At 40.8% G+C, this 27,877-nt stretch overlaps 1 protein-coding gene and 1 pseudogene across 2 annotated transcripts in view; both read right to left on the bottom strand.

The window, feature by feature from the left end:
* Window positions 1-1,260: 1,260 nt before the first annotated feature.
* Window positions 1,261-19,121, bottom strand: LOC103275217 (annotated as a pseudogene).
* An 847-nt stretch (window positions 19,122-19,968) lies between these two features.
* ATP1B4 (ATPase Na+/K+ transporting family member beta 4) overlaps window positions 19,969-27,877 on the bottom strand; it is a 17,651-nt gene continuing 9,742 nt past the window's right edge. The window contains exons 5-8 of one of the 2 annotated variants that reach the window (XM_008072621.1): window positions 24,137-24,333; window positions 23,434-23,490; window positions 20,836-20,931; window positions 19,969-20,155 (exon numbers count right to left, since the gene is read on the bottom strand). In XM_008072621.1, the coding sequence (XP_008070812.1) occupies window positions 19,994-20,155; window positions 20,836-20,931; window positions 23,434-23,490; window positions 24,137-24,333 (512 nt within the window). In that variant the 3' untranslated portion in view covers window positions 19,969-19,993. The remainder of the gene's footprint in view (window positions 20,156-20,835; window positions 20,932-23,433; window positions 23,491-24,136; window positions 24,334-27,877) is intronic. The other variant, XM_008072622.1, reaches the window with a different exon arrangement.

Genomic DNA, 27,877 nt, shown 5'->3' with positions numbered 1-27,877 from the left:
AATCCGATAATCATGAAGGGTCACTCTGGTTGTAGTGAACAGACAAGAGGTGAGAGTAAGGAAGACTAGTATTAGGAGACTAACAAAGCAGACACAGTAACAGAGGCTGGAACTAGTGAGAAATGGTGAAGATAAGAAAATGCAAAAGATTTGAGATTAATTTTGAAGACAAAGCCAACTTGACCAGCTCAAGATGTGAACTGACTTGACCAGCTCAAGTATTGAACATATGGTGTTGGAGAAAGAGCAAAGATGACACAGGTACATGGCCAAGTCAACTAGGTGGGCAATAGTGCCTCTCACTGAAAAAGCAGAAGATGAAGAGAGATTTGAGGGCTAAGCAGGTGTTTTGAAAATGTCAAGTCTGAAATGCCTATGAAACACCCAAATGGAGATGATGAGTAGGCAGTTGGGTTCCAGGTATCTATCTAGTCTAAGATACAAGTCTGGGAGACACCAGCAAAGATCCAGCACCAAGGATGATTAGATCACCTGAAGATCTCAATTCAATGAAGCGGAGGCCCTGAGACTGACACCTGGAGTGGCTGACATTTAGACAGGTAGTCCACTGAAGGTTGATCCGGGTCCCTGGCTGGGACTGTTAGGGCAAGAGGCTCCTTGTTCCCAAGAACAGAGCCTAGCCTGTTGGGGGTCACACTGGTTCCCTGAGGATGACACCTGCTCAGGAATGAAGGCAACATGAACAAAGGACCCAACACTGGGGTAAGAGCCTGGACCCAGTGACGATAGACCCCTGCTTCATCTGTACTTCCTTTACCACAGATGGTTAGCACACTCTTTCACTCATTACCCATTTTTATTAAAAAATAGAGATTAGGGCACTGTGTCATAATGGTATAAAGCACTAAACTGTTTGACAGGCATCTTTCCAAAAGTGAGAACCAATGTACAATTACATAACTTCCCCACGAATCCATGTTACCAACAGCTACTTAATCTAATCCTAAAGGCTGACTACAATAGTCTTTCTACAACACACCGAACACTCCCTTCAATTATTGTAGATTTTCTAAATGCATGTCTCTCTCTTCTGGCAGGAGGGACATTTCATCAGAAAACAAATGAGGTCTTGTGTCTGTCTGACAGTCTCACACCTACCCAATGGTCCTAGATCCTTAGACCAGCCAAGGACAAAACAACCCTCCATCTGCCAGTAGAGAATTCCTGGAAAGTGTCTGTACTCAAGACAAACCCCTACACCACCCAGGGTAGGTGAATGATTCCAGGATCAAGGAGAGGCTAAAAGAAATTGAACCTAAATTCTTCATCAGGCGTGTCCAGAGTGGCTTTGGCTCTTGCTGCAGAGGTCTGCAGATTCTTTGGTGCATCCTTCTGGTGGCTTTATCTACAGAATGCACCTGGGCTGAGTGGGCAGCAGCCTTGAGAGCCCTCGGGACTCACGTCACTCTGCGTCCATCTGAGCCCTGTAGTCACCAAACAAGAAGTGCCTTTTCTGTGGCAGCGGAGTTCTTTTGCTGTGCAGTGTTCGTATTGTCCCAATAGCCTGCTCTTTGGGTAGGTTTCTGCATCTTAAGATCCAGCTCCAGCTGCTCCATGCACCAGGCCAGTTCCTGAGTTAGTTGCCTCGCCTGGGCCTCAGCGCCTAGGGGGGACTTCCTCTGCAGCAGACTTATCTGAGGACTTCATGCCTCTGTTTGCCAAGGAGTCCCTAATCTGAGTTTTCTTATTCTTTTGCTTCTTAGAGGCTGTTGCCTTCACCGCCTATGGGAAATGCTCTAGAGGCGGTGTGATTACACGTAGGTTGCCCTGCGTCTAGGGCCGCTGATGCCTTCCAAGCAGGATGTCCTCAAGCTGCCTTGCACTGCCATTACTGAAGGAGCCAAAAGTCTGTCGCCAAACCCCCAATGGACATTAGGGTTGCTTCCACCTCTTGGCTATTGTGAATAGGACTGCTATAAACGTGAGCATGAAAGTATCTATTAGAGTCCCTATTTTCAATTTTTTATTTTTTGGTATATATCCAGAAGAAGGATTGCTGGATCATATGGTAGCTTAATTTTTACTTTTTCAGTAACCTCCATACTGTTTTTTACAGTGTACCATTTTACGGTTCTATCAACAATGCACAAGGGTTATAATTACTCTACATCTTCACCTTCACTTGTTATGTTCTGTTTTTGTGATAGTAGCCAGCCCAGTAGGTGTCAATGTCCACTGACAGATGAATTAGCAAACAAAATGTGTTACATACACACAATGAAATATTATTCAGCCTTAAAAATAGAAAAAATCTTGTCACATGCTACAACATGGATGTACCCTAAGGGCATTATGGTAACTAAAATAAGCCAGTTACATAAAGCAAATAGTATGATTCTACTTATATTATATTAGGTATTTAAAGTAGTCTAATTCATAAAAACAGAAAATAGTATGGTTGTTACCAGGGCCTAGAGGGAGAGGTGAAAGGGGAGTTATTATTTAATGGGTAGAAGATTTTAGATTAGCAGGATAAAAATGTTCTGGAGATCTGTTTTACAACAATGTGAATGTACTGAACTATACACTTAAAAATGGTTAAGATGGTGCTTACTTCAGTAGCATATATACTAAAATTGGAATGACACAGAGGATTAGCATGGCCCCTGAGCAAAAATGATGTGAAAATTTGTGAAATGTCCCATATTGTTCTGGTCACTGCTAGGAGAGGGAGAAAGGGAGGAGGAAGGGGGCACATAGCATCACACTGCTTACCTAACTATTGGTGGAAGGTAGGAGGGAGCAGCTAGAAGCCCAAACTTCACCTGCATGCAACTTGCTTATGTAGTAAAGCCTCACTTGTATCCCACAACTCTAAAATTTAAAAAAAAAACAGTAAAATGAGGAGGAAAGCAAATGTAAAGAAGGAGGAGGAAGAAGAGGAGGAGGAGGGAGAGAAACTATTGACTTTTTTGAGACTTGGTTAAATTAAATTTAAAATCTGAATAACTCATCAGCAAGTTAGCAAATTTGCCAAACATATGGTTTGTTTTTCTTTTTTTTTGAGTTGGAGTCTCACTCTGTCGCCCAGACTGGAGTGCAGTGGCTGCTCCTGGCCACCGCAGCCTCGACCTGCTGGGGCTCCAGCGATCCTTCCGCCTCAGGCTTCCAAGTAGCTGGAACTACGGGCGCGCGCTACCACACCCGGCTAATTTTTTGATTTATTGGAGAGATGAGGTCTCGCCAAGTTGCCCACACAGGTCTCGAACCCATGGGCTCAGGCAATCCACTCACCTCGGCCTCCCAAAGTGCTGGGATTACAGGCTGAACCACCAAGCCCGGCCTATGGTTTCTTTTTATTCTGTAAATTCATCAAGCTAATCTTCCTCAATAACATTTTTCTCTTATAATCCAAAATCAAGCAATTTATTTCTTCTTCTAAGTTTGTTTTATTCAGAGTGGTTTATTCAATTATTGTATGTTCCAGAGGATAGATTCCTCAAATGCCTAATGCCTTTAAAGAGAAATGCAAATAAATAAGTTGTATCTCTGGCTATGTGGCCTTCTCATGATGTAGAATCTAAATGCCCAGAAACTATTTCTCAAAATTGTGTACTCCAGAGCTCCCTTCTCATTTCAAGATGTCAATTTTTCAGGAATTAGTAGAAGGGCTAATGGGAATGCTTCAAAACCAGAAAAGATAATATTCTTCTATATTCTTCCCTTCAAACTAATTTAAACACAAAAATGTTTCTAGTAGCCTTTCTATAAATTATTTGGGTGTGCTGTGTACTGAAATGTGCTATGATTGCAGAAGACAAGGAGCAAGCCTTCCTAGCTATCCTCTACTGAAATTGCTATTGATAGGGTTTAGACATAGGTTCAAGAAGAACAGGCCAGGCTCAGTGGCTCAGCCTGTAATCCCGTGCTTTGGGAGGCAGAGGTGAGTGAATTGTCTGAGCCCGCAGGTTCGAGACCCGCCTGGACAACTTGGCGAGACCTCATCTCTACAATAAATCAAAAAATTAGCCGGGCGTGGTAGCGCACGCCTGTGGTTCCAGCTACTTGGAAGGCTGAGGCAGAAAGATAGCCGGAGCCCAGCAGGTCAAGGCTGCGGTGGCTGGGAGCGGCCACTGCACTCCAGTCTGGGTGACAGAGTGAGACTCCAACTAAAAAAAATATTAAAAAAAAATAATAAATAAAAAATAAAATATCCTTTGTAATAGACCAATAAATGTAAGTTGTGTTACCCCAAGTTCTGTGAGCTGCTCTAGCAAATTAATCAAACTCAAGGAGGGGGTTGTGGGAGCCCTTATTTGTAGCCAGTCAGTCAGAAGCACAGGTCAAGTAATCTAGGTCTTATGATTTGCATTGTAAGTGGGGCACTGTCTTGTGAGTCTGAGTCCTCAACTCAGACTGTGTGTGAGGTTGGCAAAAGATGTCAAACTCTATAAAACATTTAGAAAGGTTTAGTCTGAGCCAAATATGAGTGACCTAGGCCCATGGCACTATCCGAAGAGGTCTTGAGAACATGTGACCAAGGTGGTTGAATTGTAGCTTGGTTATATACCTCTTAGGAAGACAGAAATTACAATACATGTGAAACTTACATTGGTTTGTAAAGGGAAGGCAGGACATCTCCAAGAGGAGGACTTGCAGGGTATAGATAGATTCAAAAAGTTTCTCTGATTAAGGAATTTTGAAATCAGTGAAGAAAACCCTGCATTGAGATAAGGGGCAGCTTGAGGAATGATGAAGAACTTAAGTTTATGAATTTTGTAGATGAAGCCTCATGGGTGGCAGCCCTGAGAAAGAATAGATAGCAAAATCTAGCTCCTCTGTGGATCCCCACTAGGGAGATTCTATATAGATGCAAATTTCTCCAAGAGATGGCTTTGCAGGTCATAAAATACTGTTTTTATTTCCTTCTTTATCTGTTTTGTGATGTTATGCCAGAATCAGGTTGGAAAGTACCCATATTACATAGGGTTAATAAAAACCCATCCTCCCAGGCCCTTTTGTAAGGAATGTGGCAAGAGAGAGAAAACAAAAAGGTCAGAGTTTAGTTCTTAGTGATCTGATGCTATCTCCAGGTAGATAGTGTCAGAATTGAATTAGAGGATGATGAGAGGACACCCATCTGGTGGTGTCTGTTGCAGAATTGATTGCTTGCTTGCTGGTGGGTAGAAATCTTCATACATCTGATGTCAAAAGCCTGTTGTGACAGTAGAGGAGCAACTGAGCTTTTCTTTATTTCTTTTGTCATACACAGAGTACTACTGGTATCTATTGGATAGACCAGGAACATGTTAAATATTTTAAAGTATATAGAAAGTTCCCCCAAACAAAAAATTACTAGGTCCAAAATGTCAATAATGCTGAGGTTGAGAAAACCTACTATAAGCCCTAAAGCAACATTGAAATAGAGGCTTTCTTACAGAAATTGACTAGCAGATCCAAAAATTCACATGGAAATTCTAGGCATATACAAAAGCCAAAAAATATAAAGATTTAGTCGGGCATGGTTGCTCATACCTGTAATCCCAGTGACTTGGGGGAGAGGGCCTGATGTGGGAGGGTCACTTGAGGCCAGAGTTTGAAACCAGCCTGGGAAATATAGTGAGGCTGTCTCTAAAAAAAAATTATTTAAAAAGACTCATAAAAAAAGATTTTCTGATTTTATAACTTATTAAAAAACTACAATGCTATTTCTTTCAGGGTCTAGTATCCAGAACTTAATAACTCTAAAAAATCAATAGTAAAAAGATGAATAATTCAATTTTAAAATAAGCAGAGATTTGAATAGATATTTTCTCAAAGAAGATATACAAATGACCAATGAGTACATAAAAGAAATGCTCATCATCATTAATCATTAGCAAATCAAAATCAAAATGTGATGCCATTCCACACTCAGTGGGATAGCTATAATTTAAAAAATTGGAAAGTAACAAGTGTTGATAAGGATATGGAGAAACTGGAACTTTCATACATTGCTAGTGAAAATGTAAAATGGTGCAGCTGCTTTGGAGAACAGTTTAACAGTTCCTCAAAAAGTTAAACATAAGGCTGCCATATAACTGAGAAATTTCTCTTTCCACCCCCACCTCCACCCCCACCCCCACATTTTTTTCTGTCTTATTCCATTTGTACCACTATAACAGAATCTGACAGACTGGGTAATTTATAAAGACTAGAAATTTATTTTTCACAGTTCTGGAGGCTGAGAAGTCCAAGATCAAGTTATGAACATTTGGTCTGATGAGGACTTTCTTGCTGTGCTCTCACATGGCAAAAGCACAAGGATAAGCTAATCTTTTATAAAGCTCTTAATTCCATTAACAAAGGTGCAACCTTCATGGCCTAACCACCTCCTAAAGGCCTCATGGCTCAATCACCCTATCATCAATCATCTATCCATCCATCCATATATACGTATAAAATCACCCACATTAGCAGTCACTCTCTATTATCCCTTCCTCCAACCCCTGGTAACCACTGATCTTCTTTGTGTTTTTATGGATTTGCCTATCCTAGACATGTCATATAAATGTGGTCTATAACATGTCCTATAACATGTGGTCTTTTGTGTCTGATTCTTTAGTGTGATGTTTTGAGGTTCATCCATGCTGTAGCACGAATCCATATTTTATTCTTTTTATGGCTAAATAATATATCATACTTTGTTGATTCATTCTTCAGTTGATGGAAATTTTGGTTGCTTCCACTTTTGAGTATTATGAATATTGCTGCTATGAAAATGTGTGTGCATGTTTTTGTGTGGACATATATTTTCTTCCAAGTGTTCTTGGCCAGCTGTAGATAATGAGTCTCATGACATCCAAAAGACTAAGTGTTCTGGCTTCTACTCCCATAGAAGGATCTAACCACTGTCCAGTCCTCTTATTTTTCCAAGAAACTAATTAAACCACCAGTGTATAGAGCCCCTTAGTATAAAGTTTGGACTTAACGCTGGCTCTGCCCTGGAATTAGTTTGCTCTGGCTGCTGTATCACAATACCAGAACCCAACAATACACAGATTAGTATGACCTCTGCACAAGGAGGACACAAAAATTTATAAAATGTTTCATTTTTTTTTTTTTGAAAAGGCCAGACACAGTGCCTCATGCCTGTAATCCCAGCACTTGGGGAGGCCTAGGTGGGAGAATTGCTTGAGCCCAGTTCAGGACCAGCCAGGGCAACATAGTGAGATCTCATCTCTACAAAAAATACAAAAATTAGCCAGGTGTGGTGGTGCACACCTGTAGTCACAGCTACGTGGGAGGCTGAAGCAGAAGGATCGCCTGAACCCAAGAGGTCAAAGCTGCCATGAGCCATGATCATGGCATTGCATTCTAGCCTAGGTGACAGAGTGAGACACTCGACTCAAAAAAAAAAAAAAAAAGTACCAAAGACTGAGAATCTTAAAACAACAGCAAGGGATTCTCTCATAGCTCTGCAGGCAAGAAATGGAACATCCAGGTGTCCTCAGGGCCATGCTTTCCCTGGTGGCTCTAGTAGAGGACCCTTCCTTGCCTTTGCAACTCCTAGAGGTTGGCTCCGTGTTCCTTGGCTTATAGATGTGCCATCACTCCTGTCAGGTGGCCATCAATTACCTTATGTATATCTAGGAGTGAAATTTCTGGGTCTTATGGTATCTCTAGCCTTTTGAAGAACTACCAAACAATTACTTCACCATTTTACATTTCTTCCAGCAGTGTAAAATTTCTCCACATCCTCAAAATTTCTCTAATTTCTCCACATCCTCAAAAACACTTATTATGGTTCATTAAAAGAAAGTTATAGCCATTGTAGTGGGTATGAAATATCTTTTTTTTTTCTAACTCTACTGAGGTATGATTGACAAAAATTGTATATATTTAGGGTGTACAATGTGATGTTTTGTTTTATTTTTAACTGGGTCTCACTCTGTCGCTCAGGCCGGAGTGCAGTGGCACAATCACAGCTCACTGAAGCCTCGATCTCCTGGGCTCAGGTATCCTGGGAATATAAGCATGTGCCACCATGTCTGGCTAATTTATTTTATTTTATTTTTGGAGAAACAAAGTGTTGGTATGTTGCCCAGGCTGTTCTCAAACTCCTGGAATCAAGCAATCCTCCAGCCTCAGCCTCCAAGTGCTGGGATTACAGGCGTGAGCCATTGGGCCCAGCCGCATGGATGTCTTTTCTCATTCATTCATTCATTTAGTTCCTTTTTAATTTATTTCTTTAAAAAAAATTTTATTGTGAAGATGTGGGGTACAATTCAGGGTTAGGTTTACAAACATTGATCATGCGGGTACCCCATTAATGAGGTATACCCCTCCCTCCCCAAGCAGTTTCCCTCAACTGCCAGTCCCACCTCCCCACCAGCAGTTTCCCATTACTGCCAATCGCTTTCTTATAGCATTATAATTTTCAGTACAAATCTTGCATTTCTTTTGTTAGCATTTTTCCAGTATTTTACTCTTTTTATGCTATTGTAAGTTGAACTGTTATGTTAATTTTATTTTTAATTTGTTTATTCCTAGTATATAGGAAAACAACTGATTTTTGCATAGTGATATTTTATCTTTCAACCTTGGTGAACTTATTCATTAGCTTTAATAGTCTTTTAGTATATTCTTTATTCTAAATATTCCTTTAGTATATTAGGATTTTCTAATATAGATGATGATGTCATTAGCTGGAGAACCGGAAAGGAGGGAAAGGATGCCATTCCCATCCTGCTCCTCATTTTATGAGCATGTTTGTTTTTGATGAAAGTAAAATTATTTTCTAATTTAAGTTAACTATTTTATGAAGTTTAGACAATTATATTCTGGAAAGAAAATGTTTTATGCAAGCTCAAATTCTAATGCAGAATTTAGTTATCAATTTTTTTGTAAAGACAAAGCAAAATAAATCTTTCTCTTTCTCTCTCTCTCTTTCTACCCCCCTCCTTCTTCTGAGCAAAAGGTGTGGACAAAATGCTTGAGTTGGAAAAAAAACAACACCTTTTCTATGGAGAACTTAATGTTAAAATTTTGAAAATATTTTGGTCTAAAAGTACATATATAGCTATAACTAGGTGTTGGATTAGACAGGCCACGGTTTGATAAAATATGGTAAACACCTATTCTATCTGCCACTTCATATTTATTTATTCTTTGTTGGTAACATCATCACTACAATTTCCCTCAGTGGGAATCGCCTCTCCCTAATTTTCAGTCCAGGCAGTTTGAGTGGTGTTAATATCGTCCTAAGCTTACAGGTAAACATGACACAAGCCTGACCGATTAAATAAGTTTCTCCCAGTGGTCACAGAGATTGATTCAAGGATTGGCACAGGATCCAATTCAAGCCAATGAGAGACTCCAAATTTTTATTTTTTTAAAATGTTATTCTATTGATACATAATATTCATATATTTATAAGGTATACATGAATATTAGTTACATGCATAGAATGTGTAGTGATCAAGTCAAGCATCCATCATTTTGAGTATTTATCATTTCTATGTGTTTGGAACATTTCAAGTCTTCTCTTCTAGCTACTTTGAAATCTACAATACATCTTGCTAACTATAGTCACCTCTGCTATCAAGAATTGGAACTTAATTCTTCTAACTGTATATCTGTACCCATTAACCATCCTATTTTCCTTCCCCCTTCCACCCATGCACCCTTTTCATAGGCTTCTGGTATCTATCATTCTATTCTCCACCTCCATGTGATCAACTTCTTTTTTTTTTTTTTTTTGAGTTGATGTCTCACTCTATCGCCCACCCCACCCACGTGGTACACTCACGGCCACCCCAGCATCGACTTGCTAGGCTCCGGCGGTCCTTCCGCCTCAGCCTTCCAAGTAGTTGGAACTACAGGCGCACGCCTGGTTAGTTTTTTGATATATCGTAGAGACGAGATCTCGCCAAGTTGCCTGGGCTGGTCTCAAACCCACGGGCTCAGGCAATCCACTTGCCTAGGCCTCCCAAAGTGCTGGGATTACAGGCTGAGCCACTGAGCCCAGCCAACTTCTCTTTTTTGGATTGGGGTTTCACTCTGTTGCCTAGGCTGGAGTGGTGTGGCATGATCATGGCTCAGATCAGCCTTGACCTCCTGGGCTCAGACAATCCTTCTGCCTTAGCCTCCCCGGTAGCTGGGACTACAGGCATGCACCACCATGCCTGGCTTAGTTTTTGATTTTTTGTAGAGGTCTCACTATGTTGCCCAGGCTGGTCTCAAACTCCTGGATTCAAGCAATCCTCCCACTTTGGACTCCCAAAGTGCTGGGATTATGGGCTTTAGCCACTGTGCCCAGCTTAGATCAAAATTTTTAGCTTATACATATAAGTGAGAACAAGTGATATTTGTCTTTCTGTGTGTGGCTAATACTTAACATAATGATCTCCAGTTCTATCCATGTTGCTGAAATGACATGATTTCATTCTTTTTATGGCCAAATAGTATTCCAATATGGTATGCAATTGGAAAATGAAATATAATTGTGTATGTATATCACATTTTCTTTTTTCATTCATTTATTGATGGACATACACTATTGTGTATAGTGCTGGGCTAAACATGCAAGTGCAGGTGTTTCTTTAATATACAGATTTATTTTCCTTTAGATGAATATCCAGTAGTGGGATTGTTGGATCATATGATAGTTTTAGTTTTAGTCTTTTGAGAAATCTCCATACAGTTTTCCATAATCATTATACTAATCTACATTCCCACCAACAATGTGTAAGAGTTTCCTTTTCTCTGCATCCTAACCAGCATGTTATTTTTTTGTCCTTTTAATAATAGCTATCCTAACTGGGATAAAATAATATCTCATTGTGGTCTTGATTTGTATTTCCCTGATTAGTGATGTTGAGCATTTCCCCATATACCTACAGCCCATTTATATGTCTTCTTTTAAGAACTGTCTATTCATGCCCTTTGCCCACTTTAACTTTGTTTTGTTTTGTTTTGTTTTTTTGGTAGAGATGAGATCTTACTATGCTGCCCAGGCTGATCTCAAACTCTTGGCCTCAAGTCATCCTCTTCCCTTAACCTCCCAAAATGCTGGGATTACAGGCATGAGCCATTGCACTCAGCCTCTTGCCCACTTTTTACTGACAGTTTTTTGTTTTAGTTTTAGTTTTAGTTTTTTGAGTTGGAGTCTCACTCTGTCACCCAGACTGGAATGCAGTGGCATGCTCTCTACCCCTTCTGCCTTAGCTTTCTAAGTAGCTGGAATTACAGGTGCACGCCACCAAGTCTGGTTAATTTTTTTATTTATTGTAGGGATAAGGTCTCACCAAGTTGCCCAGGCTGGTCTCGAACCCCTGGGCTCAGGCAATCATTTTGCTTCGGCCTCCCGAAGTGCTGGGATTACAGGTGTGAGCCACTGCTCCTGGCCCTTTGCCCACTTTTTAATGAGAGTATTTTTTTTTTTTTTACCTCTTTAGTCGTTTGAGCTCCTTTTATATTCTAGATATTAGCCCCTTTGTGGATAAATAGTTTGCAAATATTTTCTCCCATTCAACAGGTAGTCTTTTCACTCTGTTGATTGTTTCCTTTGTTGTACAGTGGAACAATATTTAGTTTAACGTAGTCCCATTTGTCTATTTTTGTTTTTGTTGTCTATGCTTTTAAAGTCTTAACCATAAAATATTTGCCTAGACCAATGTCCTGAAGTATTTCCCCTATGTTTTCTCCTAGTAGTTTTATATTTTCAAGTTTTATGTTTAAGTATTTAATCCACCTTGAGTTGATTTATTTGTATACAATGAGAGATAGGGGTCCAGTTTCCTTCTTTTGCATATGAATATTTCATTTTTCCAGCACTATTTATTGAGTTATTTAGTTACGTGGGGATAGGGTTTCACTCACGGCCCACCTCAGTCTTGAATTCCTGGGCTCAAGTGATCCTCCTACCTCAGTCTCCTGAGTAGCTGGGACTACAGACATGCACCACCATGCCCAGCTAATTTTGAGGGTTTTTTTGTTGTTGTTGCAGAAACAGGGTCTCACTTTGTTGCCCAGGCTGGTCTTGATCTCCTGGCCTCAAGAAATCCCCCTGCCTCAGTCTCCCAAAATGTTGGGATTACAGGCATGAGCCATCACACCTGGTCTCCAGCACCATTTATTGAAGAGATTGTCCTTTCCCCAATTTATGTTCTTGGCACCTTTTTTGAAAATCAGTTGGCTATCAATACATGGATTTATGTCTGGATTCTTTGTTTTGTTAAACTATGTGTCTGTTTTGATTACTATAGTTTTGTAATATATTTTGAAGTCAGGTGGGGTGATGACACCAGCTTTGTTCTTTTTGCTCAGGATTGCTTTAGCTATTTGGGTTCCTTATTGGTTCCATATACATTTTATTATTGTTTTTTCTAATTCTGTGAAAAATGACATTGGTATTTTGGTATTGAATCTGTAGATTGCTTTGACCATTTTAATGATACTAACTTTTCTGATTCATGAGCATGAGATGTTTTTCCATTTGTTTGTGTTCTCTTCAATTTGTTTTACTGGTGCTTTGAGATTTCCTTGTAGAGATTTTTTACCTTCTTGGTTAAGTTTATTTTTAGGTTTGGGGGGCTTTTGTGCAGCTATTGGAAATGAGATTGCCTTCTTGATTTTTTTCTCAGTTGGTTCATTATTGGTGTAAAATAACACTACTGACTTTTGTATGTTGATTTTGTATCCCACAACTTTACTGAATCTATATATCAGTTCTAAGATTTCTTTCTTTTTTTTTTTTTTTTTTGGTAATGCCTAGGTTTTTCTAGATATAAGATCACATTATTTACAAAAAGGAACAATTTTTCCAATTTGGATGCTGGCTTTCTTTAATGCATTTAAATTTTACTTTTGTATATGGTGAGAAATAAGGGCCCAGACTCATTCTTCTGCATATGGCAATCCAACTTTCCCAGCACCATTTATTGAAAATGGTGACCTTCCCTCAGTTCATGTTCTTGTTGACTTTGTCAGAGATCAGTTGGCTGTAAATATGTGGCTTTATTTCTGGGTCTTGTATTCTGTTCCTTTGATCTAGTGTCTATTTTTGTACCAGTTACCATGCTGTTTTGATTACTATAGCTTTGTAGTATAGTTTGAAGTCAGGTAATGTGATACCTCTGTCTTTGTTCTTTTTTTTTTTTTTTTTTTGAGTTGGAGTCTCACTGTTGCCCAGACTGGAGTGTAGTGGCACCCTCATGGCCACTGCAGCCTTGACATGCTGGGCTCCAGTGATCCTTCCGCCTCAGCCTTCCAAGTAGCTGGAACTACAGGCGTGCGCTACCACGCCCGGCTAATTTTTGATTTATTGTAGAGATGAGGTCTCACCAAGTTGCCCAGGCAGGTCTCGAACCTGCGGGCTCAGGCAATCCACTCACCTCAGCCTCCCAAAGGCGCGGGATTACAGGCTGAGCCACCGAGCCCAGCTGTCTTTGTTCTTTCTGCTTAAGATTGCTTTGGCTATTCAGACTCACTGAGCTTCTTTTAATGGATATTTTAAATTATTTTTCTGAGACCTTGTAAATTTCTTTTTATTGGGATCTGTTGCTTGAGAATTATTTTGTTCATTCGGAGGTGTCATAATTCCTTGCTTTTTCATGTTTTGTGTGTCTAGGTCCTTATGTTGATATCTGTGCATCTAGTGTAACAGTCCTTTCTTCCAATTTTTTGAATTCACTTTTTTAGAGGAGGAATTTTTCTGAAGATGTATCTATGGCATTGGTTGGATAGGGCACTTTGGCTTTCATTCATGCAGTAGTGTAGTCTCTATGTGTTTCTTTGACTGTAAGTGGCATCAGTGGTTTCTGTGATTTCCTTGGTGACTTAGGGTGCAGTAATTAGTGGAGTTTTGCTGGGGACTAGGATGCCATGTGGGCCAGTCTTTGGGCTTCAGTGGTGGCAGCAGTGGACTGAGTATGTTTGTCCTTGGGCCCCAGGGTGGTGTATGCTGGCAATGGTGATGGTAGGTTCAGGGGAACTGATTTTTGGGCCTCCAGGTGGCTTGATTAGATGCTGGTAGTAGCAGTGGTGGGCCAGGTGGGTGGGCAGGTTTGAATCCCTGGACAGCTGTGTAGCATGTGTGATATCAATAACAGCAGTAAGATGACTCTCTGGGTCTTAAATGGTATATATTGTTGTTGGCAGTGGTGCAATGGGCTGGGAAGGCCAGCTTTCAGGCCCACAGATGGCATGCTCTGGTGGTAGCAGCAGGCTGGGTGGAAGCAACCTCAACCCCCAGGAGGAGTGCTCAGGTGCAAATGGTAGTAGACTGGACTGGGCGATTCCCAGGCACTGCAGGCTCTGGCATGGGGGTAGGGGTTTGGAGGGAAGATTGGTGGGGAATAGGAAGTTGGGTAGGCAGGCTTGTACTCAGGTCCCCCAGTGGTGTGTGTAGGCATATTCCTCTGGCCCCTAGCAGAATGTTCAGGTAAGGGGTGGCAGCCCACTAGGGAAGGCAAGGCTGCCGTCAGTGGCAGCAGCCTATTCTGGTAAGTGAGGAATGTATGTCTTGCTCATGTTTCCATTTCAGGGTGGCAGCCCACATCTCCCTTGTGTCTCAGCCCCAGTGCCTCTGGGCCCCAGGACAGTGGACAGTCTACTGTAGGCTGGTTTCCCAAAATGGTGCTTTGTTGTACATGCTTTGGATTTTGCGGGTGGGGGAGCGATGGGAACCCAGTGCAAGCTACCTCCGTGGAGCAATGCCATTTCATGATTTCCAGGCAGCTCCCTATGTTAGTCTTGGGGCCCATAAGGGTTGAGGAGCTGTCTTGTGGCTAGAATTTCAGGGGTACACAATGGGAATGTGAACCACCAGGGATCTCTCACTTACCATTTCTTTGCGCTGGGAGTCTTGCTTAGTTTCCAGCTGATCCCAGACAAGCAGGCTGCTTTGCTTCCCTCCCCTTCCTTGGTCTAGGTGTTTCCTGTCACTTTTCTGTTGAATTCTAGTGTTCCTACTAGGTGATCCATTCAAAGTGTGATTATCTCCTATTTTGGTTCTTAGTGGAGAAGGTGAATATAAGATGCCTCTAGTCAGTCATCTTGAGGCCTCTCCTTGGAATTTTTATTTTTTATTTGAACTTTCATGGAAGACAAGCTCTCTGACCTTTGAGGATGTAGGTCTGGCAATGCTGGCGACTATCTTGCCTATCTTGATTTGTGATGAAAAGCAGAATAGAGACGTGGAGAGAGACTAGTTCATAATGACATCGTTGAGTTCCTGGTCCTGGCTATGCCTGAAGCCAAAGTATACCTGGACTTTTCAGTTAGGTGACTCAGTAAATTTTCTTTTATCTTTAAGTCAATGTGAATTTTTTGTTCATTTGTTTGTTTTGTCACATGCAAGCAAAAGAGTTTAAATAATGTACCAAAAGATGCATGAAGAATAAAATTGAAAAGGGAATGAATACTAAACAATGGAGAAAAGAGTTTCAACAGTGGGAGCACCTAATGCCTTGGACCCCACAACCACAGAGTAGATTATGTATAAAAATAAAATTGCCCCCATCACTAGAGTTGGTTCAGCAGATGATTCCAGGACTGTATTAGGCTTAAAGAGTCTGTTCACAGAATCAACCCTTGGTAGCTATGCTAGCTATCTTCTGTTTGTCCTTCTGGATGCACTCTCTACCCTTTTCCACCCTGCTTTCTTCCTTAGGAGGTTGACCTGTGTGGACCACATCAACAAGTTTCTTTGTCCTTTGGCTTTGGTTGGGGTTGGACAATGAGAGAAAAATTAAGTCACAGTATTTGTTCTCCTGTTCCCCTTTATACAAGGTCACCTTGGGCTAGCTTAGTCCTTCAGCAAGGTTACTACTACTCTCAAGGTTGTACATGACTCACTTACTCTTTCTGAGTTCTAGTAACCACTTTCTGCCCCTATACCTTAGGGTCAAGGGATGGTAAGAGTTCTGCTTCTACTAGGCTGTTTCTTTGCAATTTGTGGTTTCTTAACATGTACACTTTTAGAATAATCCCTTTGTAAATAAACCCTCTTCCAAGTATCCTGTTTTGTCAGGTGTGCTATCTCTTATTGGATTATGGTCATCCAGGAGCTTGCAAGAAAGTACATTCTGGAGAATAAGCTGTCAGACTGAAAATCGTATCCTTCTTAAAGCTTTTGGATTTCCTTGTTAATCCTTCTTCCCTTCTAGCTGCAACTGAATAACTTTGTAAAGTATCTTTTTTCCTTGCCCTTTACCTCCATCCATCCTATTCACTTTCCCTCCTCTCAACACATACACAAAAATACCCAAACCTCTATCTTCTTCTGCCTAAATAAAAGCACAGGGTAAACCACACTTCCATATGATTTGGTTCAATTACTTTATTATGTATGAATATTTTAAGAGAGAGTCAGTAAATAAAATGACTCTAACAAAGAAATTAGGTAGAGGGAAATATGTTTGGATCACAGATCCGTTGCCCCAAATCAAACCATATCAGCCTAGTAGACCTTAGGCCAGGGAAGCTTCCAAGGAAATAAGGTGTTCCTGTTGCAGCCCAGCCTCTGAGCTGAATAAGGGGCTGGAAATATTTATGTCTTTAGTTGCAATTTCCATTACAGGTTTGCTCTGGGAGACAGTTTGTGGCCAGATGTGCCCTAAAGTCACTTAGCCAGAATTTCATCAAATATTTGCAGTTTCTCTTTGGATTTTGGTTCTGTCCCTTCACCCCAGTTTCTCTTAGTGTTCCTTTCCTACACAAACAAACAGAACAGCTTATACCAGTACTCAACCTTGATCAAAAAAGGCTGCTCTGACAAAGCAGTTTTCTGGGAAACAAGAGCAGAGTCTACAAAAGGAAAAATGTCCAGAAATGAAACAACTTTTAGTTTTAGCCTCCTGTGACTAAATCCCAAGACTCAAAAAAGGGAGGAGGGAGAGAAGAAAAACAATCTTTAACTAATAGGTTGTCAATTGTCAAGTTTTCCACCCACATGCCCACTCAATATTCCTGGAGGAAAATCAGTGATACAGTCTAGAAAAATAAAATCATACATTTCTTTTTTATGTCAATTTATTGTTGTCAACAACTCCCCAAGACAATATAAATGTTTTCTACATTGATATCCCCAGCAAATAGATGCCTAAGAATGGTTGGTTACATTGGGATAACGACTTCAAAGGGTTAAAGGTGAAAAATCATAACCAAAGTCTAGCATGGACAAAACAATTAAGACATTTGGAAGGAATATTTCTCATTGACAGCCAAGTAAAACCAAGTGCATTGCAACAGACAGTATACAACTCTAACTCTGGTAGAGTACAGTATAGGGGACTATTTAAATTAATCTACTAGAAGTTTATTGAACAGTTAGAATCTAACTTTAATGAATGTATTAACATATCCAGTTCTGTATAATCAAGCTATTTGTTCATGTCCTAGCTGACAACCGAAGCTATCTTAGTACTCTCCAATACTGCTTTGAAATTGTGGACACAGTAGATTCCAATGAATGATAAATGTTGTTGGACAAAAGTCATAATTCCTAGTCTGTTTAATAGTCAATACATTTAACAGGATAATGTATTATATATAAATTATAGCACCAGTAGTTGAATTCCTGTGAAATGTTAACCATTTTAACTCAAATTTGACATGTTTCAAAATGTCTAGGATATTATTCATTGATTTTTTTAAAAGATGGTATTTCTTGGTAAGCAGCAGCTCAGAGTAGAAAGAGCACTGGACCTGGAGTCAGATGCAATGCAGGTTGTTTTCTCTAAACGCTCTCTAATATACTTTCCGGAGCTAAAGTTCTATTATCTTTTACTACTTGATTTGGAGAGTTTGATTGTTTGAGGCGATTTTTAAAAGGTTTAAAAGTTGTCTTTTTCATTTTGTTCTTTTTCTTTTTAAAGCTTAGTTTTGAAAATTGAATTTGCTAAGGATGTGGGTAGAGAGGAGACATTTTCACTGGTGTTTGTTTGTTTTTTGTATTTTCCATAAGCCTGCTGTCCTATATCGCCTATCACTTGCTAATAGCAGTCAGCTCTCCTCTACTCTATCAATAAGAATCCAAAGGTGTCTGGGAAGAAGATTCCAAAGAAGAATAGTAGTCCTTTCTGCCACAAAGTCAAGAGAAAAAGACACTGTTAGGGACCAGGTTAGTGTAGTAGGTTTACATAACTGATTTCAATTTCCAAGATTAAATAGCTTAGAATTTCTTAAGTGAGTTCACCTAACCAAATGTTGCTTCTGTTCTCATTGTTTCTTCTCCCCAGCCTTACATGTGTTTATATCTCCACATCAATGTCTGACCAATAGAAAATCACAAGCCTAAAATGTCCAAAATTGATCTCAGCATCTCCAGTCCTGCTTTTATCTTATATTCCCAGTCTTGATCAACAATATCACCACTTTACTGGTGAGTTCTTCTTCATTCCCAATTTCCACTCTTGTCTCTTTCTAATCCACATTTCACATGGTGGTTACTAAAGTGTGCTTTCCAAAATGCAAATATGATCACAGAGATACCCTGATTAGAATGTTTTAATGACTCCTTTTCACCTAGAGGATAAAACTCAAAATCCTCTTTTAGTCCCTGAACACCTCTCTATCCCAGTCTCCTGCCACTCTGCCATTCCTGAGTCCTCTACATGAACTGCTCACAGTTACCCAGACGCACATAACTATGGCTTTGCATGTGAAATTCCCTCTGTTATTATTCAGCTCAAGACAGTTATTTTTCCTCAAATTTCCATAGCATTTCCACATACTAGTTTTATAATTCTCATCACACTATATCATAGTTACTTCTCCACTTGTTTGTCTCCACTACCAGATTGCCAGTTCTCTGTTCTGGAAGAAAGTAAACATTGTAGAGGGGATTCAGAATCTGGATGCCGCTAGATGACATTTAAACTTGCTTTGGACCCTGAGAACCTATGCTATTTGCCAATACTTGCCTTTTCTCTTTGTCCCAGCCTTCCCCCTGGTGGAGGTGTTAAGAAGCAGTGGAATGATTACACATCGCCAAAGATAAGAAAGTGACCTGGCTAATCCACAACCTGGATAAACATCTGTCTCATGTCATTTTTAAAGTAAATGCAAAACTAGCTAAATGCAAAACCTGACTTTTAGGTGACCTAGAAGGGAATTTCTGTCTTGTCATGGATTCATTGACAAACCCTGATTTCAATCTCCAGAGCTGCACCCATCCCTGATGGTCTCAAGGAATATCACACTACTGTCAAACAAATAGCCCAAGAAGAATTAACTGGTGGAGATATTCTTCTATGTTTTCTCCTCTGCCTGAAGCTGAGATAAACCTGCTTTCAGGAATGTTTGCCTTTGCATGATTATACTATAGAGCAAGAACTCAAACACCAATCACATCCCTGTGCTGAGTGTTCTCCCCGATTGCAGTAGGCCCTACCTTTTTTAAAAAGTCACAAGGAAGGACTTTGTCTCTCCCAGAACACTATCCAGTTAGCACTGCTTACTGTCTCAGTTGAAGATAACCTAAATCAGCATTTAGTTGCCTGTGGGAGGCAGTCAGTTTCTCAAGCACTCCTGGATATAGAGTTATAAAAGTATAGTGACCCTAAATATTATCTGGGTTGGTCTGAGTAGTGATTCCCAGGGAAGGACCTTGCCAGGCAGGCTTCATAAAAAAGGATTACATTATCAGACTGGTTGGGAAGAATCTCACCTCTAAAACCAATACAATTTTAGAAAACATGATGAATTTATAATCCTTATAGAAATTCTTCTTTACATCTATTGTGAACGTTATGATACTATATTTATACTACAGTGAGACTTCTAGCAGCAAGAATGAGTTTTAGTTTTAAGTGGAGGGAAAGAAAATTAATATAATCCATTTGTCATCAGGAGAGACTACCTTTAAAAAAATCAAACAGCTCCCACAATGTCATTTTATACACATGTCAGAGGCAAGGAAAAGTGATCCACTGTCTTAGGTGTCCATCTGGCTGTATCCCAGTTGAAGAAAAAGAATTCGGGAGCTACTAGATATAACATGAAATAAAACAGAAACAGAACTGGTGGCAGTGGCCTCCTGAAATTCTTAGGTTTCTATGTTCAGGGTAAAGATTACCCTCCCCATGAAACGATCATTGATGACATCATTTATGTTGCCTCTGCCCTTCAGTTGGCACTGCACAGGCACTGCTTGGTTCTTCACCACGTCTGTAAAGTGCATTGCCACCAGGGGAGAGGTGTAGTTAACCTGTAGGTGGAAGAATAATGAATTCTAAGTGTGAGGAGGTGGTAGAAGGGAAATGATCAAATAATCACTGCAGAATAGGATAACCCCCACAAAGAGAACTGTGTAAATCTCATAATGCCAAGTCACAAATGGCCAAAGTAACTGACATGCTCTCCCTGCCTCGGGAAAGTGTGGGGAAATTTGTCACATATGTCACTGTCAGATATCTGATTGTATTCTGGGGGAAACTAATCTTGACTCAGCATGATATGATTTTCTGGATATCAAAGCATGAATTAAACTGAAACTAGTATCTATCAAGTTCCTATCGTGGAGATGAAGCCTTCATTGTCCCAAGGCTTCAAATGGGAGAAAGAGGGAAGTATGATTATTATGGCATGATTAAGCGCAATGGTAGTAATTTCTGTCTCTTGGCTCTGCCGCTAATTAGCTCTGTGACCCTGGGCAAGTCACTTCCTCTCTCTGAACCTCGACTTTCCCATCTGTAAACTGAAGGGATTAGACCAGACCATATTAGAGATTCTTTCAGTTATGGAAAGGGAATTGCTAGAGGGAGCACCTGGTTATGGCTAGCAGCATTCACCCCTCTGTTACTATCTGCTGCTCCCTAATTCTCAACCAGCCCTTCCTTTGTCTCTGAGCCCTTTCAAATAGTAATGGCTGACGTGGATACCGCTTACGTGAGTCAGTTTGCCGTAGTAAGGGTAGTAGCGGAGGTCAAAAGAAGCCGACTCTGGGTAGTAATTGATGGATCGGATGTCGTTTTCATCACCTCTCTGTAAGCAAAAGCAGGTATATGTGGGACATTTGGTCATTCAGTGGGTTGGAGTTTGGGTTAAAGGAACGTATGTCCTAGGTGAAATCACTTCGTAATCCAAAGCCAACTGTCCCAGGAAAACCACAAAAACGGAATGGGGCAGAGCTCAGCCCTGACCTATCCCCAGTGGAGCATTTGCAGGGAATAATTGTGCCTTGGCTTTTCAGTTCAAAGAATACTCAATAAAAGATCTAGGCCAAGGAGGCCAAAGGTGCTCAGTATGGCTCTCTGTTGGCTTCTAGGAGACTCAGACAGAAGGAACCCATAAAGCTTGCAGTACCTGATGCTGCTTTGAAAAGTGGGCCCTCCCCTGCAAAGAATCACACTGGGCCTGCCATTCAGTGGATTTTGGAGCTGAGGCAGGCATAAGTTAAAACACATTTAGTAAATCCTACTCCACACTTGTACACTGCAGGCTCAGTTCTGTTGGGAGCCAGATTAAGTGCACAGGTACTCGATGCATAGGCACACAGCCTACAGTTGTGGCTCACATAAACTCATGTCTCTGACCACATGCTCTGTAGTGCTTGATTACAGTAGGTGGAGTCAGGAGAATAAGTAGGAGGTTATGGAAATGGTTAAAGCAAACAGGTTGACCTTTATCACATCGTGTCAGGTAGGGGGCTGTCCATTCTGCCTATGCATTAGACTTGTCCTAAATCGTAGAGGTCTGGGGGTTAGTAAGGACAAAGAGTGCATCACTACTAGCAAATTACTCATTAAGGTCATGTGATTACTTCTGTCAATATACTATAATTGTTCTTGGTAAAAACTAAGCTCTCCTTAATTTATTCTAGTCATCACTTCATCCTGTTCGATTTCTACAAGTGGGTGGGGATTTGACCTGTATTGATTATTATAGAATGTATAGGGACTCAATATTATTTTTTTTAAAGATAGTTCTCAGCAAGGTTCAGTGTAAGCTGAAAAATGAACAGCTTCCAATAGAGAACTACAAGCAGAACTCAGTCCAATTAATATGCTAGCTTAATACTGAGTTGGTCCTTAGGATTTATTTATATATTCTTCTAAAAATCAATGAAATTTATTTTTCATGAATGGCTTGTGGAATCTTTCCACGAGTTTGTAGCCCCACCTCATATGTGTGAATATTTACACATATACACTTACGTAGGAACGGAAGGAATGTTCTTCCTATCTTACTTTTTTCACCAAATACTGCCTGACTTTTCAAAGCTCATCTTCAGCATCACTGTCTCCCACATGAAACTGACCTTTGTCTGTTCGATGTCCCTATTGTATCTTTCATTTTTATTTTTATTTATTTATTTATTGAGTTGGAGACTCACTCTGTCCCTCAGACTGGAGTGCAGTGGCCGCTCCCGGCCACCGCAGCCTCGACCTGCCGGGCTCCGGCGATCCTTCCGCCTTAGCCTTCCGAGTAGCTGGAACTACAGGTGTGCGCTACCACGCCCGGCTCATTTTTTTGATTTATTGAGATGAGGTCTCGCCAAGTTGCCCAGGCGGGTCTCGAACCCGCGGGCTCAGGCAATTCACTCACCTCAGCCTCCCAAAGTGCGGGATTACAGTCTGAGTATCTTTCATAGCACCTGGAATACTTGATTGCCCTGATTTCAGAGACAGTCATATTTTCCTCAGTACTCCCAACACCCAGCAAAGGACCTTGTATGTAATAAGTGACCAATAGATGCTTGCTGAATGTGGAATATTGGCTGAATAATTGCTGTCGTTTGCTGTTTTCTGATCTGTCATCATGAAGACTGAAGTTTTCGACTGAATTTCTACTACTGTGAATGGAATTGCCTGGCCTCCAATATTTGCAATTCAGCTGTCCAGGGTTGGGGGTGCAGTTGATGTCATCCAGTAGGAGGGAGCTACTGCCAGTTTTAAGAAGCAAACCCAAGACCTAGGGCTTTTTCCTACAAAAGAGCTAATTGGTGCAGCAGATAGAAGTTAATGGCCCCTCAAAGGAAGTTAATTAGCATATTAATAGAGTTCTGTTTATACTTCCCTTGTAGTCTTTTGTTATTGTAGCACCCAGTGCCACTGGTCATTGCTGCAAAATGTGAAGTTCAGATTTAAAATTGGGGACTAATGACTCTAATGAAAGTTGTTTGTTTAGTTCAAATAAACAATTGCAGCTAAAAGTAAAAGTGTAAACAGAATCCCAGTTAATGACTTGGCACATTGTTGTTTCCTACTATGGCCCCCAGTTGAAGTTCAGTTTTTAGTTTTCCCAGTTATAAATCATGACACACTAACTGATATGCACATGTGCATACACACAGACACACACACACATTAATTGAATGCTTTCTGGAATGAGGAAGGCCTGAAAGTACTAAAGGGAAGTGTAGTTATAAAGATAGATTAACCCTTTCTCTAACCTACCATCCTTGTACAAGTTCTCTTAAGGGATGAATTACTTTTTTGCATGAAACAGATATGCTAACAATGCTTACTCAAAAGGGCACTTTACCTGAACTTTGCAGGAAACCTTCACAGGATCTCCAAGCTCAGGACGAAAGCCTACAATCTATCAAAAGAAAACCAGTGTTTTTTTTTTTTTTTGTAAAACAAAATATATTTGACAGTAAAAATGGGGCTTTTCCAATGCCCCTCCTGAGTCATCCTTCCTCAGGCATACACTTTATTTTGCTCTTTCAGAAATGTTACGAACAGCAGAAAATGCAAAACATCTTCAGAGCTGTGCAGCTCAGCTTACTTGTTGTATTTGTGCCTGATATTCATACACAAGGGAAACTGCAGCAAGCTAGCCCTAAAGATGTAAAGAATTTTCTGATTTCAAAAGGGGTGCGCCTGATAAGGCTCTGCCACAACTAAGGCATGACAGGAAAGAAGGAAAATGCATTTTTGTGATATGAGAACTGTCCCCCACTCCACCCTCATGTCAATCACCTGTTCCAAACAGCTCAGGACCCCTTTCTTGACAGTTGTCATCAAAGGGCAGGTTTGGAGTGGGGGAGAAGAACGGCAATAGAAAGTATCCAAGGAGAAAAAGGAATTGATAAATTTGTCTGGTTGTTTGTATTTCTGATGCTGTTGGTAAAAATGGCCAAACCTGTGGTGTGTGAAGACAGAACCCAAGGTAACTAGAGTGGCCAGAGCCCTCCTATCCAGCTCATTCACTTATCACCACCAGATATCAAGAGCCAATATACCCGGTTCATCTTTAGAAGGATGCAGGGCTGTCCAGTAGAGTATCCAAATGTAGGGTCCTCCAGACCAGAGCAGTTCTTCAGGAAGGAGCGCTTAAATTGGCAGGCCTTCTTGTCCTCATCCTCATCGCCATCTTGGATGAAGTACTGCCCTGGGGGACAATCTACATTCATTTCCTCTTGAAGACTGTCATTATAACCTAAAGCATATGTGAATGGCAAAGGGTCATATTAGACAGGTGCTACAGGGGAAGTCAGTGTGTTCAGTAGTCCTCTTTCCCAAGATTCCTTTTTCCAGCTTGTTTGTATTCTTCTGAAAGCCCACTCTGCCTACCCTAAGCTCTGTGGCCTGATATTAGGTGCCCAAGGGCATTCCTTCATTAGCAACATTCTGCTAGAAAACCTTTCTGGCTAATTACCTCAGTCCACTTTGATTGACTGTCCCCCTTGCTTCTCATTCCCATGAAACTTTCAGATATCCATCTTTGAGTCATATGTTGTTCACTTTATAACTTTTATCTATTTTCCATGATTTCTTTTCAGATATGGTAAACTATAAACTTGGAGGACTGCCCCTTCTACTTCTGGAAGAGGAATAGGTACATAGTTGGTAGATTTTGGAAGGACTGAATCAAGTCAAGGCATGGCATGTGTAAGAAGGCTATGTTCTGGCTGGGTGCGGTGGTTCACGTCTATAAAATCCCAGGACTTTGGGAGGCTGAATTAGAGAACTGCCTGAGCCCAGGGGTTAGAGACCAGCCTGGGAAACTTGGTGAGACCTCATCTCTAAAAAAAAAAAAAAACTAGCCGGGCATGGTAGCACGTGCCTATAGTTCGAGCTATTTGGAAGGCTGAGGCGGAAGGATCGCCTGAGCCCACCAGTTCGAGGCTACGGTGGCTGTGAATGTGCCACTGCACTCCAGCCTTGGCAACAGAATGAGACTTCAATTCAAAAAAAAAAAAAGATTAAGTTCCTGGGTTAAGTCTCCTTAAATTCATCTTAGCAAATGTATGTCTTCCTTTGAGGTCAATGAGAGGCACCTAATTGTAAGAAAATGAGAAGTATGCGTGGCAGGGTGAAAGGAAAGTGGAAGAAGAGGAAAAGAAGGAGGAGGAGAGAATAAACTAGCTTCACATCCTTTACCAAGAGAAGTTAGTGCTGCAAAACAAAAGCTTAGTTTAAAATAGAGAAACCAATGACAACAACCACAGGGTCTCTACTGAGAGAGTGGGGAAGTGAGATCTTGTCTGCTGAGGCCTGAGGCATTTAGGTTTGGTGTCCCTATTCATTGGGTGGAATGTAATATGTGTCCAAAGTACACATATCAGGAAGAGAGCTTAAAGAAGCTATCTGTGGCTGGTCTCGGTGGCTCAGCCTGTAATCCCAGCACTTTGGGAGGCTGAGGTGAGTGGATTGCCTGAGCCCGTGGGTTCGAGACCCGCCTGGGCAACTTGGTGAGTCCTCATCTCTACAATAAATAAAATAAAAATTAGCCGGGCGTGGTAGCGCACGCCTGTAGTTCCAGCTACTTGGAAGGCTGAGGCGGAAGGATCACCAGAGCCCAGCAGGTGGACGCTGCGGTGGCCGGGAGCGGCCATTGCACTCCAGTCTGGGCAACAGAGTGAGACTCCAATTCAAAAAAAAAAAAAAAAAAGAGGCTATCTGTGAAGTGACCCTTTGGGCTACCAGATGTCATACACAAAACTGGACTTTGGAAATTACTGCATTATTTCCAATTTGGTACTATATGATGGAGCCCAGTTAGTTCTGTTAGACCTAGTCCCCATGTATTTGTGTTTGAAGTAGCTCAGTATTTCAGAGGAGATTGTGCTGGTATGATCTACCAGAGGTAAAACTCAAAATGTACTGCTGGAACCTCATCTAGATGAGTTGTGACTTGGGTTTGATATTAAGTGGCAACTGGGAATTTTAAATATATTCCAATTATGACTTTGCCTTTATTTTTTTCTTTAACAAATCTATATTTAAGGCTTTGTTTAAATTTTTTATTAAAACAAGAACTATACTCAAATAATAACTTTCTAAATAGAGACTACAATCATGTGCTCATTGTTTCTCTTGAGGTAGTTTCCATTAAAAATAATGTGACATGGGCATGACCCTTATTGCAAAATTCCAAACCTCATGGAGTAAAACTGATACTCTGGGATGTCGATTTCAGAGATATGCTTCTTTTTGGCAGGACATATTATCTTCTCTTAGGAACTAAAAACCTAGTGCTTTTCCTAACATTCTCTACCTCCATCATCAGGTTGGAAATGGTATTTCTTTATTTACTAGCTTCTCAGAGGGATTTCCTCAGCAGAGATTTTGGAGCTGTATTTGCAATAGCTTACAAGCATCTTGAAGAAAAGAAGATGTTGTGCTGGCCATGATCCCTAAACATCCTTGTGACTAAAAATGGAACTACATAAACTCAGAAAGAACCTAGCTTCCCTTTTTATGGATGAAGAATCTGAAGCTCAGATTTATCCAAAATAACTCTGAGTATTACTGATGTAAAGCTGAGTTTCTAACTCCCGGTCATATGGCAGCAGCATAGAATTATAAAAAGCAGCACTTCTCAAAATTTAAGTTTATACAGATCACCTACAGATTTTTCTAAAATGCAGATTCCAATTCTACAGGTCTAGGGTGGGGCCTGAGATTCTTTCTAACAAACTCCCAGGTGATGTCCATGTTGATGGCCCTGGATAACACTTTGAGTAGCAAGGGCATCAAGAACAAGAATGTGGGTTTGAAGACTAGTTCTGCTGTCCAGAGACTTTGATCAAGTTACTTTCTTTTTCTGAGCCTCAGTTTCTTCATTTGTAAAATGGGTACAGTCAACTTTATTATGCAGGGTTAAAGTGAAATGACAAAATTAATGTATTTAAACAACACTTGCTAGCATATAATAAGAGATCATTGTCTTCCTTATTCAGCATACATTCTACTAGCTACCCCATCCCCCAACTTCAACCAGGTCAGGACAGCCAAACCAGACTGGCTTTTTTTTTTCCTCACAGAGATTAGGTACTCACTAGAGTTCCTCCTGATAACTGTGTGCAATCAGCTGTGTGCTCTGTTTTTAACCTTAACCAAGTGCTACTTCAGCTTTTACCATGTGGAAAGGATTCCCACAAAACAATTTGTTCCTGAAATTTTATCTGATGACATTGTAGAAATAGGCATCTTGAAAGTACTTGGGAATAGCCAGGTGTGGTGGCTCATGCCTGTAATCCCAGCACTTTGGGAGGCAGAGAACAGAGGACTGCCTGAGCCCAAGAGCTCAGGACCAGCCTGTGCAACAAGGCGAGACCTTGTCTTCACAATAAGTAAAAAAAATCAACCGGGCTTATTCTTACTTATTTTGGCCTTGACATGATTCAGTCCTTCTTCCAAAAGAGCTTATCATCTTGCTGGAGAGAGTTGGCTTGTATGCTTTCAAGGTAACACACAGTCACACACTTGAAAAGTTTTGATTGTATCTACAGGTGCTGAGGGAGATGCAAAGTAAGGAAAGACCATGATGAGTAGGGGTTAGTTGGGGTTAATCAGTCAGAGTATCAGTTTTATTCCCATGAGGTTTGGGATTTTGCAATAAGGGTCATGCCCATGTCACATGATTATTATTATTTTTGAGTTGGAGTCTCACTCGGTTGCCCAGACTGGAGTGCAGTGGCCGCTCCCAGCCACTGCAGCCTCGCCTGCTGGGGCTCCGGCAATCCTTCCGCCTCAGC

This window comes from Carlito syrichta, unplaced genomic scaffold (genome assembly GCF_000164805.1).
Source record: "Carlito syrichta isolate Samal-C Ts95f unplaced genomic scaffold, Tarsius_syrichta-2.0.1 Scaffold315361, whole genome shotgun sequence".
Lineage (NCBI taxonomy): Eukaryota > Metazoa > Chordata > Mammalia > Primates > Tarsiidae > Carlito > Carlito syrichta.
This window is presented reverse-complemented; position numbering and strand designations above follow the sequence as displayed.